Source organism: Boleophthalmus pectinirostris, unplaced genomic scaffold (genome assembly GCF_026225935.1).
Source record: "Boleophthalmus pectinirostris isolate CB_2022bp ecotype Guang Dong unplaced genomic scaffold, ASM2622593v1 HiC_scaffold_6, whole genome shotgun sequence".
Classification (NCBI taxonomy): domain Eukaryota; kingdom Metazoa; phylum Chordata; class Actinopteri; order Gobiiformes; family Gobiidae; genus Boleophthalmus; species Boleophthalmus pectinirostris.
Genome location: NW_026571447.1, coordinates 38,053,917 through 38,073,084, shown reverse-complemented (window position 1 = coordinate 38,073,084; position 19,168 = coordinate 38,053,917). Strand labels below are relative to the sequence as shown.

The following is a 19,168-nucleotide window of genomic DNA, read 5'->3' as shown; positions in this document are numbered from 1 at the left end:
AACACACTGCATGGTGTAAAGGCCCTTCTCCTGAACTCCTCAAAATTCAAAACACAAAATCACAAAAACATTAATTAAAAACAAATGAGAATAAGTCCCTTTTCTCTGCAGGTTAACATTTGACTCTACATTTATGATGGTGTTTTCACTGTAATTTCAGTTATGAAACAAGTGAATGTGATATATTATGATAATATCTTTGTATAGCACTTTCTAACTGTCTTCTAGATGTACGTAGGCTTTTCACCTGTGTGTTATTCTTCCAGCTGCTTTTTTATTTATTTATTTTTTAACTCTTTGACCCAAAATATCAATGAATTTTACAGCCCTATGAAGGGAAAAACCTAAAATACTTAAAGCTATTAAAGATAGATTTTATACAAATTGTTGGTTAATTCTTCCAGTGTCTTTTTGCACTTTTAAAGTTTTGAGTTTCAGGTTGTTCAAAATATTATATTTTGTAAAAGAAAGAGTTCATCAATTTAAAAAACATATTTCTGTAATAGATTTATGTTTATCTGCACAAATATTTGAACTTATTGTTATTTTTGGGGTTTATTGCCATGAGTTTTCTGATCCGGCCCTTTTGGGACCTAAGTAGGTTGGATACGGCCCCCGGACCAAAATGAGTTTGACACCCCTGCTTTAAACTAAAGTCATTATACTCCGGAGCGCCCTCTAGCGGACACAGGTCAGAATTACAGGCTTTGGGAAGATTTGTGCAGTTCACTCTTTTGTCCACACGATGGCGTTTGTCCAATCTCCGCTAAATAAAACTTCAAGACAAATTATATAAAAAAAATAAAAAATACATAAAAATTAAATATTAATATATACATCAACTAGTATATATTCAATACTTTTTTAAATTATTATTTTATTAATTTATTTTTTTCACTTATGAGTAAAAAGTGTGTTTTCTTAAAACAAAAATATTTTACTTTTATACTCTAATTATTCAGCTATTTCTGTTACTATTGTTCTGGAATGTTAATATATTTATAATTTTAAATTGAGCATCAAGAGTGTGTTTTTATTTTAAACAGAGTGGAATATTTTGATAAAAGTCCAGTTTTGGGGGATATGTGTAGTTCCCATTTTTGTCCACATGTGGACGCACAGGGGCTGAGCGTTGCTTCAGGAAATTTAAATAAAAAAATAAATGAATGTATTTGATTTAACAGATACATTAAAACTGAACTAACTGACACTCATGCAGGTAAAAAAAATAAATAAATAAATAAATAAATAAGAAATGAGGACATAAAGGAGTTTAACATCCTGACCAGTGGGGGCAGTAATGCACTGACCGTGTCTACTCTGCTGCACACAAAGCAGGAAGCAGACCGCCGAGTCTTGTGTGCGGTTAGCTCGGAGCTAAAGCTAAAAACAGTTTGTTAAAATGTCCAAAAGCCAAACACTGAGAGCTTTGGTGAATGAGCGGCTGACTGCGGCTGCTGAAGAGATCTTTGCGCTGTTTGAAAGAACGATAGCGGAGTATGAGGAGGAAGTGTGTCGCTCCAAAGAGGAGAACCAGAGGAAACAGGAGCTCCTGGACTCGATACTGAGCCCCTCAAAGAGTCCTGGCCCCGGTCTGAACCAGGACCCTCCACACACTCCACGGATTAAAGAGGAGCCACAGGAGCCAGAGGAGCTAGAAGAGCCGAGTCTCAAACAGGACAAGATAGTACAGGTAGGATTTATTTATGTGTTGGATGAAGTTGGATAAAGACAGTGTTGGGGAGTAACAGATTACATGTACCGGAGTTATTTAATCAGAGTACAAATTATGAGTAACTGTATTCAGATACAGTTACTGTTTCAGTGACTGGTAATCGGATTACAGTTACTTTGTTGAAATAAATGGATTACACGGCGGCATTTTTCTGTTTTTACATTTCGGGCTATACCCCCCCACCCCCTTTTTTTTTCCTTTTTCCCCGGCAGTTCCATTCATTGCCGGACACTAAACAGGTCTTAAACCAGGACTAAACCAGGACTAAACCAAGGTCTAAACCAAGACTAAACAGGTCTAAAACCAGTTCTAAACCAGGACTAAACCAGGAGTAAACCACGTCTAAACCAGGACAAACCAGGATTTAACAGGAATAAATCATGCTGTGTGGACATGTGTCCTCTTCTTCTATCAGTAATATTTTTAATTTGGTTAAGTAAAGTTTGGGCTTCTTTTTTTTTTTATCAGACAAAATATCTTATGTGAAGATTTCCTAGTCTTTGCTTCTCTACAGCAAATCAAGTAATCCAAAGTATTCAGATTACGTTACTCACTTTAAATAATTTAATGGATTCCGTTACAAACTACATTTTGGGGTATGTAATCTGTAATCTGTAGAGGAATACATTTTAAAAGTAAACTTCCCAACACTGGATAAAACAGACCAACTAAGGTTGGAGGGGCGCAGCTTCTGTGTCAGTATTTCATGTCATATATTTATTTATCAGGACCATGTGCAGTTACAAAAAGCATGAAAACAAATGTTTGTACCACCAAACTGTAAAAGCTCATTTCCATCTTTAGTCCTTGGGGTTGTCATGGAAATTATCTCTAAAATAAAACCAAAACATACAAGAAGAATGTCTATGTCTGTGTTTGCAATTTGCATTTAGGTCAGTCCAGTCATTTGGCCTTTTTAGTTCAGACAGGTAACACCTAAACATTAACATCTGAGTACAGGTCAGGATGATCCAACAAAAACATGTAAATGGAAACACAAAGGCACCTGTGGCCTTCTTCTGAGACTAAAGGATTAAACAAACAACAGAGTGCCTTTTCCTCTTCTTACAGTGTATCCTGGACAACAGAAAAATTTACAATAGACTCAGTTTTCACACATTTAGAATAAAAGGCTTTATTCAAATCCTTCACACATCGCCTGTAGGCCTAGATATTATAGTTATTATTATAATTTAAATCCATTTATTGTCATAAAAATGTATATTTATTATTACTTAAAAACTTATGTTTTTGGCTAAAATAGGTTCTGCAGTATCACACATTTCCTGCATTTTAGTGTGAGCCAAAATAACCGTGGTGAAGTTGGATACTGGACTTTCGGCAGATATTCAGATTTTCAGTTTCATTAGGGGGTTTTCTTTTACAGTTTTTAGTGCATTTGACCCAGTTACCCCAAACCATGTCAGAATATCACTACTGCCTCAGGGCTCTGGGGCTCAGCAGGCCAACCCAATACCTTACAATTTATAACAGAAAATGTACAAATGAGAGCTGTGTCTTTTTACATATGAAGGAGAGGGAACATTCTCTAATGCAGAAAATATGTGTTCAGGGCCATTTGCTGATTTGATGTCTTCTGGTCACAGCACATCTGGAGGCTGTGCATTTGTTATCAAACTGAGATTGATAAATGTATAACAATATTTCAAACCTCAACCAAGAAATTTAGCACATTTCTGATTGAAATCAAGAAATATTCTGATTATTGTTTTCAAGCGGGTCAAAATATGAATATTATTTTGTGTCAATTTCCCCCACCCCAGGTCTCAGTGGGCGTCCCAGAGTCCAGTGCTGCCTGTGCGACAACAGAAGAGTCCTCACTGCTTCAACAAAGACAAACTGAGCTCAGAGAGGAAACACAGGGAGAGGACATCAGCGCAGAGACACATTTACACTCCTCTCACACCGATGATGAAGACTGGAGTGCTCCACCCAGCTGTTCAGCTGCACAGATGGAGACAGACGCTGATGGGGACCATGACAACCAAGTCCAGAAAGACCAAACGCTGAGAGCTTCAGTGAATGAGCGGCTGAGTGTGACTGCTGAAGAGAAGGGTCTGAACCAGGACACTCCACAGACTTCACAGATTAAGGAGGAGCCAGAGGAGCCGAGCATCAAACAGGAGGTGGAGCAGGTGGGTGATGTGTCCAAATAGACCAAAATGATAAATTTACATGACAACAACAATTTATTAGAGCTGTGGTCGGGTGTGCGTCAAAATCTAATTGAAAGAGTTTATCTGGAAAATGGAGCATGTTACATATTGTTTTTCAGTGGACTAGTTTGATATTTATTTTTTTTACAATTTTGTCAATTTCCTGAACGTGCCACACCACACCCTCAGTCCTCTCCACTCTACCTGATATTCAGACACAGAACACCTCTTGTTTAGAGCTCCACGCCCCACACTTGCACTAGAGCTAAGATCAGGGGCAAGATCGTGGAAACAAGAAAAAAAACATATAAAATACGATTTGATAGTAAACGTCTGTGAGCAAATGAGGATTATATTGATATTACTTATTGAAAAAATGTGTGCCACTTCAGAAAGATCAGTAAAATTACATAAACAAGGCCCAGCTTTTGGTCTCGCTGCATTCACATTTAATTTTATTATGATATAGAATGCTGATTTGTTAACTCGAGAGCTTGAGCTGGGACTTTCAAGCCAGGGGGAAGCTCGAGCCGGTATTCATGCAGAAGCATTGACACAGGGCAGACACACATGAACACTCATTTGTCACAGATGCTCTGATATCCAACAAATGAAAGAACTGACCAAGAAGGTGATGCAGTCTCACTAAAGAAAATCACTGCCTATTGTACAATAAAGTAAACACGCAATACATGAAGAGGTGAATGGGTGTGAAAATTATCGTAAAATAATAGTAAAATAATATACCATAGTTCTTTAAGTAAATCTGTAGTGAGCTCCACTTGGGACTGATTAAAATGAGCCCACACAGAGCAGGCCTGTCTTCTGTTTCTCTGTGGTTCTGTGATGATGAACTGAGACACTGCGACAGATATGAGCCTTGCGCAGGTGCCTTGAAGAATATACAAAAAGTGATATATTTTATTTACCTCATCACTTCTGTTAGTGGCTTTAGTTTGTTCTGTAACCACAAAGGTGAAGTAGAACATAAATTCATAAAAACTGTTAATGTGCTTATAGGCTCACAGTCAATGTTGAAATTAAACACTGAATGAAGAAACATTTAGCACATTTCTGATTGAAAAAATAAAATAAAATCTGTAACATTAATGTTCATTTGTGTCAGTCTCCCCCACTCCAGGTCTCAGTGGGCGTCCCAGAGTCCAGTGTTGTTTGTGTGAAGACAGAAGAGTCCTCATTGCTTCAACAAAAACAAACTGAGCTCAGAGAAGAAACACAGGGAGAGAAGATCAGCGCAGAGACACATTTACACTCAGAGACTGAGGGAGACACAGACCACTCCTCTGACACTGATGATGAAGATTGGAGAGCTCCACTCAGCTGTTCAGCTGCACAGATGGAGACAGACACTGATGAAGACCACGACAAGGTCAGAGCCAGACGCTCCACTGCACAAAACTCAGGTCTATACCCCAAATACAAGTCTGCACCAGAGACTAGTGCCACTGTGAACAATGGAGACACATCAGGAACAGCCGAAAGAGCTAAGGACAAGAAACACCAGTGCACTGTGTGTCAAAAGAGATTTGGGGTTAAGCAGAATTTACAAAGACATATTAAAATCCACACAGGAGAGAAACCATTTAGTTGTTCAACCTGTGAAAAAACATTCAACCGAAAGGCCAGTCTAGATATACATGAAAATATACATGCAAAGAAACCATTCAGCTGTTCAACATGCAAGAGATCATTTACAACAAAAGGTGGTCTAGCTCTACATGTAAAGAGACACCTGGGTGAAAGACCCTACAGCTGTGTAAATTGTGAGAAGACATTTTCTCAAAAGTGTGATCTAAGTAAACATGAAAGAATACACACAGGTGAAAGACCTTACAGCTGTTCAACGTGTGAGAAGACATTTGCCCGCAAAGATATTTTGTATGCACATGAGAGAACGCACACAGGTGAAAGACCTTACAGGTGTTCAATGTGTGAAAAGTCATTTTCTGATAACAGTATTTTTTTTAAACATATGAGGTCACACACACGTGAACGACCTTACAACTGTTCAATGTGTGAGAAGACATTTTCCCGCAAAGATATTCTGGATGTACATGAGAGAACGCACACAGGTGAACGACCTTATAAGTGTTCAGTGTGTGAGAAGACATTTTCTGACAACAGTTATTTTTTTAAACATATGAAAACACACACGGGTGAGAGACCTTACAGCTGTTCCATTTGTAATAAAGGGTTTGTACAGAGACGGCATTTGAATATGCACCTGAGAACTCACAGGACAGAGCGTGACTGAAGGATTATTGATTGTGTTCATGGGATGTTTTGAAGAGCATAAATTCTGTTTTGGAGTTTGCTACTGACCACTCAAAATAAACAGATGTTTGGCCCAGATCAGCTCTTGTATCTGTTTTTGAACCATAACAGAGAAACAACCCTCTGAGAGTCACAGACAGCTGCTTCTACATTTTTACAACACGCTGCACACGACCGAGAAAAATTCAAGATTTGCTGCGGTAACTGCAGATGCTTTTGGAAGCCCCTTGTCACTAAAATGATCCGTTAGGCTCGGCCACTGAGTTTTTATCAGGAAGCATCATGGTGACTGCTGTGAATAAATAAGAAATGCAGGGGTATTTTATAAAGTTTGTAACGGAGCCCGCCTGATGACGTGCGTGAAAAAGATACTAAGGCGTGGCCTCAAATTACTATTTTGTTCCCACAGTATGTAACTAATTTGTTGACACACTTTAGCCAATTTGTACACATCACTCTGGGGTCAGCCCATTGGCCCGACAGCCCAATAGTCCGACCATACACAGTAGAGATGCACGGAGGAGTTGTAAGGCGCTGGGGATAAACTGTGTGCAGAGAAACACAAATCTATTACAGAAATCTTTTTTAATTGATGAACTCGTTCTTTTACAAAATATTATAATATTATGAACAACCAGAAACTTTAAGAAAAATACAATTTCAACACAAAGTTTTAACATGAACTTGTATGTAAACAGGAGTAAGTCCATATTTCTTGGAAAATCCTGCACTCGGCTCCACTTTTCTCATGTTGGACATTTTTCTGATGAGGGTGTCACGGTCAACAGTCAAAACGATCGTCCTTTAAGAGCGTTTGGAAAGAGACAGGTCTTCATTTGTGCTGCTCTGGTGGGAGGGGCCACGTACAGAGACGCTGGAGACGCTGCAACGCTAAGCACCAGCGAAAATTACCAATATTTTAATAGAAAATATAATTTTAATATTTTAGTAGAAAATCAACCGAGGGCCAGATTAAAGGTCTTGGAGGGCCGGATCCGGCCCCCGGGGTTTATGTTTGACACCCGTGGCCTAGACCTTGTTATTTCGCCCCATGTCCGTCTCACTTTGTCACTTTATTTTCATTTCATTGTTATTGTCATTACACGGTATTGTTATTTTGTGAACATGTAAAAGTTTTGATACAGTTAAAAACAAAATGTAAAATTATAAATGTGATGTCACGACAAGTAATGCTAACCTGCGAGATTTAAGTCATTTTATAATATATTTTTGAATTAGGAATTAACAGAACGTTTTAGATTATTTGACAATTAACATTATTTATTAATAGTCATGTTTTATTAACCAAGGACAATGGAAACTTAAAACTGTTATTACAGAGTGGTAAAGAATAGGAAAGAATATTGTACTTAAATGTAATTTGTATGTAAATTGTATTTTTTGCATTGTGCTAATTTTTAATTAAAGTCAATCTGCAACACGAAACTAACGTCTCCGTGTCATTTTGTTTATTTCGGTGCCGATCTCTCCCAACACAAATATTTGAAAGTGTTAGCGGTGATTGTTCCTGTTCAAAGACCTGCGCGTCCTAATCAATAAGATAAAAAGAAATGTGCTATAATTTCTTGTATTTTATTTCCTGTGTCTTTTGTTATGTAAAAATATTTTGTTTCATTTATACCAAAACAAAAAACAAACAGGATGTACTTAATCTGGAGACATGCGCCATTGAGCTCGGTCTATTGACTGGAATGTGCAGCCATGTTTAGATCCCGTTAGCTCGGAGCTAAAGCTAAAAACAGTTTGTTAAAATGTCCAAAAGCCAAACACTGAGAGCTTTGGTGAATGAGCGGCTGACTGCGGCTGCTGAAGAGATCTTTGCGCTGTTTGAAAGAACGATAGCGGAGTATGAGGAGGAAGTGTGTCGCCCCAAAGAGGAGAACCAGAGGAAACAAGAGCTCCTGGACTCGATACTGAGCCCCTCAAAGAGTCCTGGCCCCGGTCTGAACCAGGACCCTCCACACACTCCACGGATTAAACTGGAGCCAGAGGAGCCACAGCAGCCACAGCAGCCACAGGAGCCACAGGAGCCAGAGGAGCCGAGCGTCAAACAGGAGGAACACACGCTCCTAATACAGGTGAGATTTATTTATGTCTAGGATGAAGTTGGGGAAAACAGACCAGCTAAGGTTGAAGGGGCGCATCTTATGTATCAATATTTCATGGCATATTTATGTTTCAGGATCATGTACAGTTACAATAAACATGAAAACAAATGTTTGTACCACCAAACTGTAATAGCTCGTTTCCATCTCTAATCCCAGTTTGTCTCGAACAGAAAATATTCATTTGGGAGCTGTGTGTTTTTATTTCTGGGTTTCAGACGAGATCACAACTTTCTACAGGCCAGTATTATTTAATACATATGCTACTATTTAATACTGTAGTAATGCAGATTTTTCTTGTAACTGAGTCAGTTCTTTGATCCAGTCACTAATAGAATTGATCACTTTCAATATTTGTGAATTTGCCTTTTGGATTCTTAATGGTAAGGGGCAATGTAATCAATAGAGAAAACTGTCATTACATTCTATAGTCTCAAAACCAACAATATCTTGAGGGAGATGGAGCATTATATAATACAGAGAATAAACATTACAGGGATTTGGTGACAGTTGGTACATTGTTTATCATCTTGAGATTGATACATGTAAAACAATATTTCCAACAATAGAGACATTTAGCACATTTATGATTTGAAATCAAGAAATATTCTGATTACTTTCAGAAGAGTCAAAATATTAATATTATTTTATGTCATTCTTCCCCACTCCAGGTGTCAGTGGGCGTCCCAGAGTCCAGTGCTGTTTGTGTGAAGAGAGAAGAGTCCTCACTGCTTCATCAAAGACAAACTGAGCTCAGAGAAGAAACACAGGGAGAGGACATCAGCACAGAGACACATTTACACTCCTCTGACACTGATTATAAAGACTGGAGAGCTCAGTTCAGCTGTTCAGCTGCAAAGATGGAAACAGACACTGATGGAGACCACAACAACCAAGTCCAGAAAGGACAAAGGCTGATAGTTTTGGTGAATGAGATCTTTGCGCTGTTTGAAAGAACGATAGCAGAGTATGAGGAAGAAGTGTGTCACTCCAGAGAGAACCAGAGGAAACAGGAGCTCCTGGACTCAGCACTGAGCTCCTCAAAGAGTCCTACCCCCGGTCTGAACCAGGACCCTCCACACACTCCACGGATTAAAGAGGAGCCACAGGAGCCACAGGAGCCACAAGAGCCACAGGAGCCGAACATCAAACAGGAGGAACACACGCTCCTCGTACAGGTGGGATTTATTTATGTCTAGGATGAAGTTGGGGAAAAAAACCAACAAAGGTTGGAGGGGCGCAGCTTCTGTGTCAGTATTTCATGTCATATATTTATTTATCAGGACCATGTACAGTTACATTAATCATGTAACCAGAATGAAACAAATGTCTGTCTCTGGTCCGTGAGGGACTTTACAATAGACCTCAATATTCAGTATTTGATCCAAGATGGCGTCATTACAGATGCCCTGGAATTTTGGTTTACGTTATTGTTCTGTTCAGGAGACTTGATGACTGATTATTTTGAGAACAAGCTTTAATGTCTCTTTTAGTCTGAATGTTACATGCGGTACAACATCTATCAGGACCATGTACAATTACTGAAAGCAAGAAACAAATGCTTGTACCACCAAACTGTAATAGCTTGTTTCCATCTCTAATCCCAGTTTGTCTCGAACAGAAAAGATGCACTTACCGTCAAAGAGAAGAGTTGAAGAAACAGCGTGAAGCTTCTATCCACCCAAAAACGTGTCACGTCTCCAGTGCAGGGCATTGACAGTGTCTCGAAGTCAAAGTGTTATTTGTAATAATAAATCCATATCCGGTCACAGTCTGCAGTGTCCATGTAAACTCCGCCAAAATTAATCCTCGTTTGTGTGCATAAAGATGAAGCCAAACAAGTCCATGTGAAGTTCTGTGATGAAGTGATTGTGATTTATTGGTCATGACGATCCCTTTATCTGGAGCTTGTGCATTTGTTATCATCCTGAGATACATGTGTAACAATATTTCTAACTAACTTCAACCAAGAAAATGTAGATTTCTGATTGAAATGATGAAATATTCTGATGATTATTTTCAGGGGAGTCCAAATATTAATATTAATACTATGTTTTTGTCTTTATTCTCCACTCCAGGTGTCAGTGGGCGTCCCAGAGTCCAGTGCTGTCTGTGTGAAGACAGAAGAGTCCTCACTGCTTCAACAAAGACAAACTGAGCTCAGAGAGGAAACACAGGGAGAGGACATCAGCACAGAGACACATTTACACTCAGAGACTGAGGGAGACACAGAGCACTCCTCTGACACTGACAGTGATATAGACTGGAGAGCTCCATTCAGCTGTTCAGATGCACAGATGGAGACAGACGCTGATGGAGACCACGACAACCATGTCCAGATCAGAGCCAGAAGCTCCACTGCACAAAATTCAGGTCTGTCCCCCAAATACAAGTCTGCACCAGAGACTAGTGCCACTGTGAACACAAGAGACATGTCAGGAACAGCAAAAGGAGGAGGATTACAAATACCTATTATCATTTACACAAAAGAGAAACCGCTCACCTGTTCAGTCTGTGAGAAGAGATTTTTCTATAAACGTGGTCTAGATATACATCTGAGAATACACACAGGTGAAAGATCTTACAGCTGTTCATTATGTGAGAAGTCATTTACTCAAAAGAGTAATTTAAATGTACATCTGAAAACTCACACAGGTGAAAGACCTTACAGCTGTTCATTATGTGAAAAGTCATTTACTCAAAAGAGTAATTTAAATAAACATCTGAAAACTCACACGGGTGAAAGACCTTACAGCTGTTCATTATGTGAGAAGTCATTTACTCAAAAGGGTAATTTAAATAAACATCTGAAAACTCACACGGGTGAAAGACCTTACAGCTGTTCATTATGTGAGAAGTCATTTGCTCAAAGGGTTTCTTTAAATGCACATCTGAAAAATGCACACCTTACAGCTATTCCATGTGTAAAAAATCTTTATAGATAATTGGATAATTGGTGTTGGATTCTGCTGCTGACGACTCAAATACAGATGTTTGGAGCTGTCGTCTGTGGTTAAAGCTCCTGTACCTGATGTTGAACCATAACAGAGAAACAACTCAGAGAGTCACAGGCAGCTGCTTCTGCACTTTTACAACACACTGCATGGTGTAAAGGTTCTTCTCCTGCCCAAGGACGACAGGTGGAAATTAGCACTGATGCTACTGCTTGGTACAAAATATTTCTCCTGTTAAGGTTAATGTAAATTGTGCACTGTTCCTGTCTCATAAATAAATAAACTAAACTAAACCTTCACATCCTGAACTACAGGAAAATGTTACATTTCAAAACACAAAATCACTAAACATTGATTAAAAATAAACAAGAATAAGTCCCTTTTCTCTGCAGGTTAACATGTGACTCTACATTTTGATGGAACAAGTGAATGTGATATATTGGGATAATATCTTTATAAAGCACTTTCTTTATAATCCTGAATTGAATAAAGTTAACTGTCCTCTAGATGTACATAGGCTTTTCACCTGTGTGTTATTCTTCCAGCTGCTGAACAGATTTTCATTTTTATTTATGGTTTTTATTTTTGTCTGTTTGGCCTTTTTTTTTTTTTTTATCCCTTTGACTCAAAATATCAATGCATTTTACAGAGCCATGGTGTACTGCTGACACATTTAATGAAAACTCAAAAAATACTTTGTTTATGTTAAAGTCGATTACCGCCCTCATTTCAAACATTATCGGCTCACAGACGATATACATCCCTGTTTTCAGTCTTGGGGCATGTTTGTCTGTAAATTCAACATGTTTTATGTTGTAATTTAATGTTTTCTTACAGTGTTATATATACGATAAAAATTTAACAATAATTTGACACACTGAAAATGTTCACTATTACTAGTTTCTGTTATTAGCTCCGTACTATTTTAAGCTACATGTAGGAGATATTTGCTTATTTTGTTGATTCTAAAATTAGTTTATTAGTTTTGTTTGTCAAATGAATTCACTAATTTAATTGTGTTAATTTGCATAATTTGTTTTTGCTATGTTCATTTTATGTTTGCTAACTTGTTTAGTCTAATTTGGTATAATTTACCTTCAGCACCTTTTCTGTTTTTGGTTTAATCGGGGTCACGTACACCAGAGTGCACCTGGGTGGTGGGCCTATGTTTTTTTCCCAGCTGACAGGAGAGGCAGCAAGAGTAAGCCTTAAACATGTATCTTTGTTGTTTGCCTAAAAACTGGAAATAAATCTCAGAAATACAGCTCTAGTCATGGATATTGATTTTGTTTTCTCCTTCTCTGGGTAAACCACAAATCTACGGTGCCCAAAAGTGATTATTTGAGTTCCGTTTAGTTCTGAGTTAGCTCACCGCTTTTGTTTGTTACACTATTCATCAGCGTACACTTTCTATAGAACACATGAATGATCAGATTTGCCTGTAACATATATGCGCATAAAGAATAAGCAGAAAGTGATCACAGACTTTTGAGAAATGCAGCGGTACTAGTGTATTATAAAGTTTGAGGAGGAGCCACTATGATGAACATTTTAGGAGTTTAACATCCTGACCAGTGGGGGCAGTAATGCACTGACCGTGTCTACTCTGCTGCACACAAAGCAGGAAGCAGACCGCCGAGCTTCGTGTGCGGTTAGCTCGGAGCTAAAGCTAAAAACAGTTTGTTAAAATGTCCAAAAGCCAAACACTGAGAGCTTTGGTGAATGAGCGGCTGACTGCGGCTGCTGAAGAGATCTTTGCGCTGTTTGAAAGAACGATAGCGGAGTATGAGGAGGAAGTGTGTCGCTCCAAAGAGGAGAACCAGAGGAAACAGGAGCTCCTGGACTCGATACTGAGCCCCTCAAAGAGTCCTGGCCCCGATCTGAACCAGGACCCTCCACACACTCCACGGATTAAAGAGGAGCCACAGGAGCCAGAGGAGCCGAGCGTCAAACAGGAGGAACACACGCTCCTAGTTCAGGTGGGATTTATTTATGTCTAGGATGAAGTTGGGTAAAACAGACCAACTAAGGTTGGAGGGGCGCAGCTTGTGTATCATGTCATATATATATATATATATATATATATATATATATATATATATATATATATATATATATATATATATATATATATACGAGCAATAGAGGCCCAAATCTACCACACCAGACAAGACCCACGGTGTAGACTGTGCAAAGAGGCTCCTGAGACAGTCCAGCACATAACTGCAGGGTGTAAGATGCTGGCAGGGAAAGCATACATGGAGCGACATAACCAAGTTGCTGGCATAGTGTACAGAAACATCTGTGCAGAGTACGGGCTGGAGACCCCAGGATCAAGGTGGGAAACACCTCCAAAGGTTGTGGAGAATGACCGAGCCAAGATCCTGTGGGACTTCCAGATACAGACTGACAGAATGGTGATGGCGAACCAACCAGACATAGTGGTGGTGGATAAGAAACAGAGCAGAGCCGTGGTGGTTGACATCGCAATACCAAGCGATGGTAATATCAGGAAAAAGGAACATGAGAAGCTAGAGAAATACCAGGGGCTCAAGGAAGAGCTGGAGAGAGCCTGGAAAGTAAAGGCATCAGTGGTGCCTGTGGTGATCGGAGCACTCGGGGCTGTAACCCCCAAACTGGAAGAGTGGCTACAACAGATACCGGGAAAAACAATGGACATCTCAGTCCAGAAAAGTGCGGTACTGGGAACAGCAAAGATACTGCGCAGAACTCTCAAGCTCCCAGGCCTCTGGTAGAGGACCCGAGCTGAATGAGGGTGAGAGACCAACCACCGTGGAAGGTGAGAAAACACATTTATATATATATATATATATATATATATATATATATATATATATATATATATATATATATATATATATATATATATATATATATATATATATATATATATATATATATATATATATATATATATATGTGTGTCATATATTTATTTATCAGGACCATGTACAGTTGCAATAAACATGAAAACAAATGTTTCCACCATCAAACTGTAACAGCTCGTTTCCATCTCGAGTTTCAGTTTATCTCAAACAGAAAATATTCATTTGGGAGCTGTGTCTTTTTATTTCTGGGTTTCAGACGAGATCACAGCTTTCTACAGGCCTATGGTATTTAATACAGATGGGGAGCAGCTAACATCAGTATTGCAGTAATACAGATTTTTGTTGTATTTCAGTTAGTTTGGATGTTTTTAATGGTAAAGTGCAATGTAATCAATAGAGAACCAACAATATCTTGAGGGAGACAGGGCATTATCTAAAACAGAGAATAAACATTGTCTGTGGCCACACCGGTTTGTCAAAGCCTGATCCCGTCAGATCTCAGAAGCTAAGCGGGGCTGGGCCTGGGTAGTACTTGGACTTGGAGACCGCTTGGAATTCCAGGTGCCACAAGGGGGGCGCCAGTGGCAAAAACTGTTTGTGTCAAGACACTTCACCCACATTGCCTAGTATGAAAGTGGTGTGTGCGTGAGTGATGGTGGTGGTTGGAGGGGCCGATGATTGGCAGCCTCTCTTCCGTCAGTCTACCCCAGGGCAGTAGTAGTTTACCACCACTGAGTGTTGAGTGAATGAATAATGAACTGTAAAGCGCTTTGGGTATCTTGAAAGGTGCTATATAAGTGCAGCGATTAATTAATTAATTTCAGGGATTTGGTGACAGTTGGTACATTGTTTATCATCTTGAGATTGATACATGTAAAACAATATTTCCAACAATAGAAACATTTAGCACATTTATGATTTAAAATCAAGAAATATTCTGATTACTTTCAGAAGAGTCAAAATATGAATATTATTTTGTCATTCTTCCCCACTCCAGGTGTCAGTGGGCATCCCAGAGTCCAGTGCTGTTTGTGTGAAGACAGAAGAGTCCTCACTGTTTCAACAAAGACAAACTGAGCTCAGAGAGGAAACACAGGGAGAGGACATCAGCGCAGAGACACATTTACACTCCTCTAACACTGATTATAAAGACTGGAGAGCTCAGTTCAGCTGTTCAGCTGCAAAGATGGAAACAGACGCTGATGGAGACCATGACAATGAAGTCCAGAAAGGACAAAGGCTGAGAGCTTTAGTGAATGAGATCTTTGCTCTGTTTGAAAGAACGATAACGGAGTATGAGGAGGAAGTGTGTCGCTCCAAAGAGGAGAACCAGAGGAAACAGGAGCTCCTGGACTCGGCACTGAGCTCCTCAAAGAGGCTTGGTCCCCGGCCTAAACCAGGACCCTCCACACACTCCACGGATTAAAGAGGAGCCACAGGAGCCAGAGGAGCCGAGCGTCAAACAGGAGGAACACACGCTCCTAGAACAGGTGGGATTTTTTAATGTCTAGGATGAAGTTGGGTAAAACAGACCAACTAAGGTTGGAGGAGCGCAGCTTCTGTATTAATATTTCATGTCATATATTCTCTCATACAGTCTCTTTTAGTCTGAATGTTACATGCGGTACAACACGTCCCGCTCACCGTACGTACATCTGTAATGATACTACGGCTGCCTGTGTGTAATAACATTAATACATCACATCCTCCTTTTAAAAAAGTTTTACTTTCACTGTTATTGTTGTTACATTACCGCATTTCCCCCAATGTACCCTTTTAAATAGAGTCACCAGATTTTCAAAATCAAAGACTGGGACACCCACAGTTTGTGTTGATTGGTAATAATAAAATTGTGAATCGAGTGTGTAATTAAGGAAAATTGTTCTGCACTCAGGCCATTCATGAGTAACTTGTGTCTGTATTGACACATTTTCTTTGTGTTTTGGTCATTTTAAAGCTTTTCTGTATTTTACCTAAACAAATGAGAATGTATGCCTCTGTTTACTGTTGGCATCAAACTGTTTAAAAAGACAGACACCAAGGACATTACTTAAATAAAACTGGGACAAATCAATGGTTTTGTATAAATCCACTGGGACAGGGGACACGGGGCTCAAATCTGGGACTATGTCAGGAAACAGGGGCGTCTGGTCACTCTTCTTTTAAATAAAGTGCAAACTTTTTTTTCAAACCTTCCAACAAATAAAGTGTGTTGCAAATTTAGCTTTTATCTCAAAACCTTATTCACAGAAACTGTCTCAGACTTCTCTTGACTGTAAGCACAGTAATAGTCACATTCCTCTTTGTATGTAGCAGGTAGTTTTACTGCTCTACCACATCTGCTTTTGTGTGGGAGTGCATCAGGGTTCACATGAACAATCTGTGAATCATGTGCGTCAAAGGGTTGATCACGTGAATCAGTTTGAAAAGTCTCTGAATTGCTTCTTTGTATTTGAGAGTCCATTTCCAGATTAAACCTTGTTTCCGTAGAGCCGATGTGGGGCGGTACGGTACAGACCCTGAGTGTTTCCACTACATAAAGCAATCCGTGCTGCCCACTTTTATGAGTCCAAAGCGGACCGCTGAAGGTACGACCTTCCAAAAGGTTCTGACCCTATTGGGACTCAGGGGAGAAACACACACAGTCACAGTCACTGGAGAACCAGCTGCACGCCCAAAGTGACGCATGCGTGGCAACATGTGAATAATGTGAACTAATTGTTTTTTAACAACAGCACAGATGCACTGTGCACATCTCCAGTGTCTCAAAGTCAAAGTGTTATTCATAATAATAAATCCACATCCAGTCACAGTCTTCAGTGTCCGTGTAAAGTGTAAACAGAAAATATGAACCAAACTCCACCAAAAATCCTCCTCGTTTGTGCATAAAGATGAAGCCAAATGAGTCCACGTGAAGTTCTCCTCATTGGATGAAGTGATTGTGATTGATTGGTCATGGAGATCCCTTTATCTGGAGCTTGTGCATTTGTTATCATCCTGAGATACATGTGTAACAATATTTCTAACAAACCTCAACCAAGAAAATGCAGATTTCTGATTAAAATGATGAAATATTCTGATGATTGTTTTCAGGAGAGTCCAAATATTAATATGAATAATATGTTTTTGTCTTTATTCTCCACCCCAGGTCTCAGTGGATGTCCCAGAGTCCAGTGCTGTTTGTGTGAAGACAGAAGAGTCCTCACTGCTTCAACAAAGACAAACTGAGCTCAGAGAGGAAACACAGGGAGAGGACATCAGCACAGACACACATTTACACTTCTCTCACACTGATTATAAGGACTGGAGAACTCAATTCAACTGTTCAGCTGCAAAGATGGAAACAGACGTTGATGGAGACCACGACAACCAAGTTCAGATCCGAGCCAGAAGCTCCACTGCCCAAAACTCAGGTCTATCCCCCAAATACAAGTCTGTACCGGAGACCAGTGCCACTGTGAACAATGGAGACATGTCAGAAACAGCAGAAGGAGTTGAGGGTAAGAAACACCAGTGCTCTGTGTTTAAGAAGAGATTTTGGACTGTGCAGGAATTTCAAAGACCCTTCAGCTGTTCAACCTGTGAGAAGAGATTTTTCTATAAATGTGATCTAGATGCACATCTGAGAACGCACACAGGTGAACGACCTTTTAGTTGTTCATTATGTGAGAAGTCGTTTACTCAAAAGAGTCATTTAACTGTACATCTGAAAACACACACAGGTGAAAGACCTTACAGCTGTTCAGTATGTGAGAAGTCATTTTCTCAAAAGGGTAATTTAAATAAACATCTGAAAACTCACAGGGATGAAAGCACTTACAGCTGTTCAGTATGTGGGAAGACGTTTATTCTAAAGAGTAATTTAAATAAACATCTGAAAACGCACACATGTGACAGCCCTTACAGCTGTTCCGTCTGTAATAAAAACTTTCCAGAAAATTGGCAATTGAAAAGACACATGAGAATTCACAGCACAGAGTGTGACTGAATTTTTTTGTTTGTGTTCATGAGACGTTTTAAAGAGCCCAGAGTTGTGTGTTGGATTCTGCTGCTGACAACTCAAATACAGATGTTTGGAGCTGTTGTCTGTGTTTAAAGCTCCTGTACCTGATGTTGAACCATAACAGAGAAACAACTCAGAGAGTCACAGGCAGCTGCTTCTGCACTTTTACAACACACTGCATGGTGTAAAGGTTTTTCTCCTGCCCAAAGACGACAGGTGGAAATTAGCACTGATGCTACAGCCTGGTACAAAGTATTTCTCCTGTTAAGGTTAATGTAAATTGTTTACTGTTCCTGTCTCATAAATAAATAAATTAAACTAAAGCTTCACATCCTGAACTACAGGAAAAAGTAAAATTTCAAAACACAAAATCATTAAACATGAATTAAAAATCATCAAGAATAAGTCCCTTTTCTCTGCAGGTTAACATGTTCTTTCTTTATAATCTTGCCTTGAGCCATGTTGTATTGTTAACACATTTAATGAAAACTCTAAAAAATACTTTATTTATGTTTAAATTGATTACCGCCCTCATTTCAAACATTATCAGCTCACAGACAATATACATCCCAGTTTTCAGCCTTGGGGCATCTTTGTAAAGTCAACATGTTTTATGTTGCAATTTAATGTTTTCTTACAGTGTTATACGTATGATAAAAACTGAACAATAATTTGACACATTTAAAATGTTCACTATTACTAGTTTCTGTTATTAGCTCTGTACTATTTTAAGCTTTGTAATGAGTGCAGACTTTTATTTTGCTGGCACAAATATATTTTTTGGTTGTGTATACAAAACTACATTTAATGAGGTGAAGATAATTATGCAGCAATATCTGTGTAAAAAGGTAGAAGTTTATGCACAGCTGTTTTGTTTCTGTGTTCGTTGTACGTTGCCTGTACAATTTATTAATACACATTTTTATGTGTTCTGTTACAGTTTTACAAAAAGTAATTTACAAAGAGACAAGTGTGGAGAAAAAAACATCAGTAAAGATAATTTATATACATGATGTGAAAAAACCTAAA

General features: G+C 39.0%; 2 protein-coding genes across 2 annotated transcripts; both read left to right on the top strand.

Moving 5' to 3' along the window:
- The first annotated feature begins 1,334 nt into the window (after positions 1 to 1,334).
- LOC129411822 (transcriptional repressor CTCF-like) lies at positions 1,335 to 12,468 on the top strand. The gene is made up of 6 exons (XM_055163918.1): positions 1,335 to 1,693; positions 3,520 to 3,891; positions 5,039 to 6,179; positions 7,966 to 8,306; positions 9,005 to 9,511; positions 10,412 to 12,468. The coding sequence occupies exons 1-6, from the start codon at positions 1,403 to 1,405 to the stop codon at positions 11,276 to 11,278; spliced, it is 3,519 nt and encodes a 1,172-aa protein (XP_055019893.1). The 5' UTR covers positions 1,335 to 1,402; the 3' UTR covers positions 11,279 to 12,468.
- Positions 12,469 to 12,907: 439 nt separating this feature from the next.
- On the top strand, positions 12,908 to 19,111 carry LOC129411920 (uncharacterized). Its single transcript, XM_055164324.1, has 3 exons — positions 12,908 to 13,266; positions 15,134 to 15,626; positions 17,285 to 19,111. Exons 1-2 carry the CDS (start codon positions 12,976 to 12,978, stop codon positions 15,560 to 15,562), a joined length of 720 nt encoding a protein of 239 aa, XP_055020299.1. The 5' UTR covers positions 12,908 to 12,975; the 3' UTR covers positions 15,563 to 15,626; positions 17,285 to 19,111.
- The last annotated feature ends 57 nt before the right edge of the window (positions 19,112 to 19,168 follow it).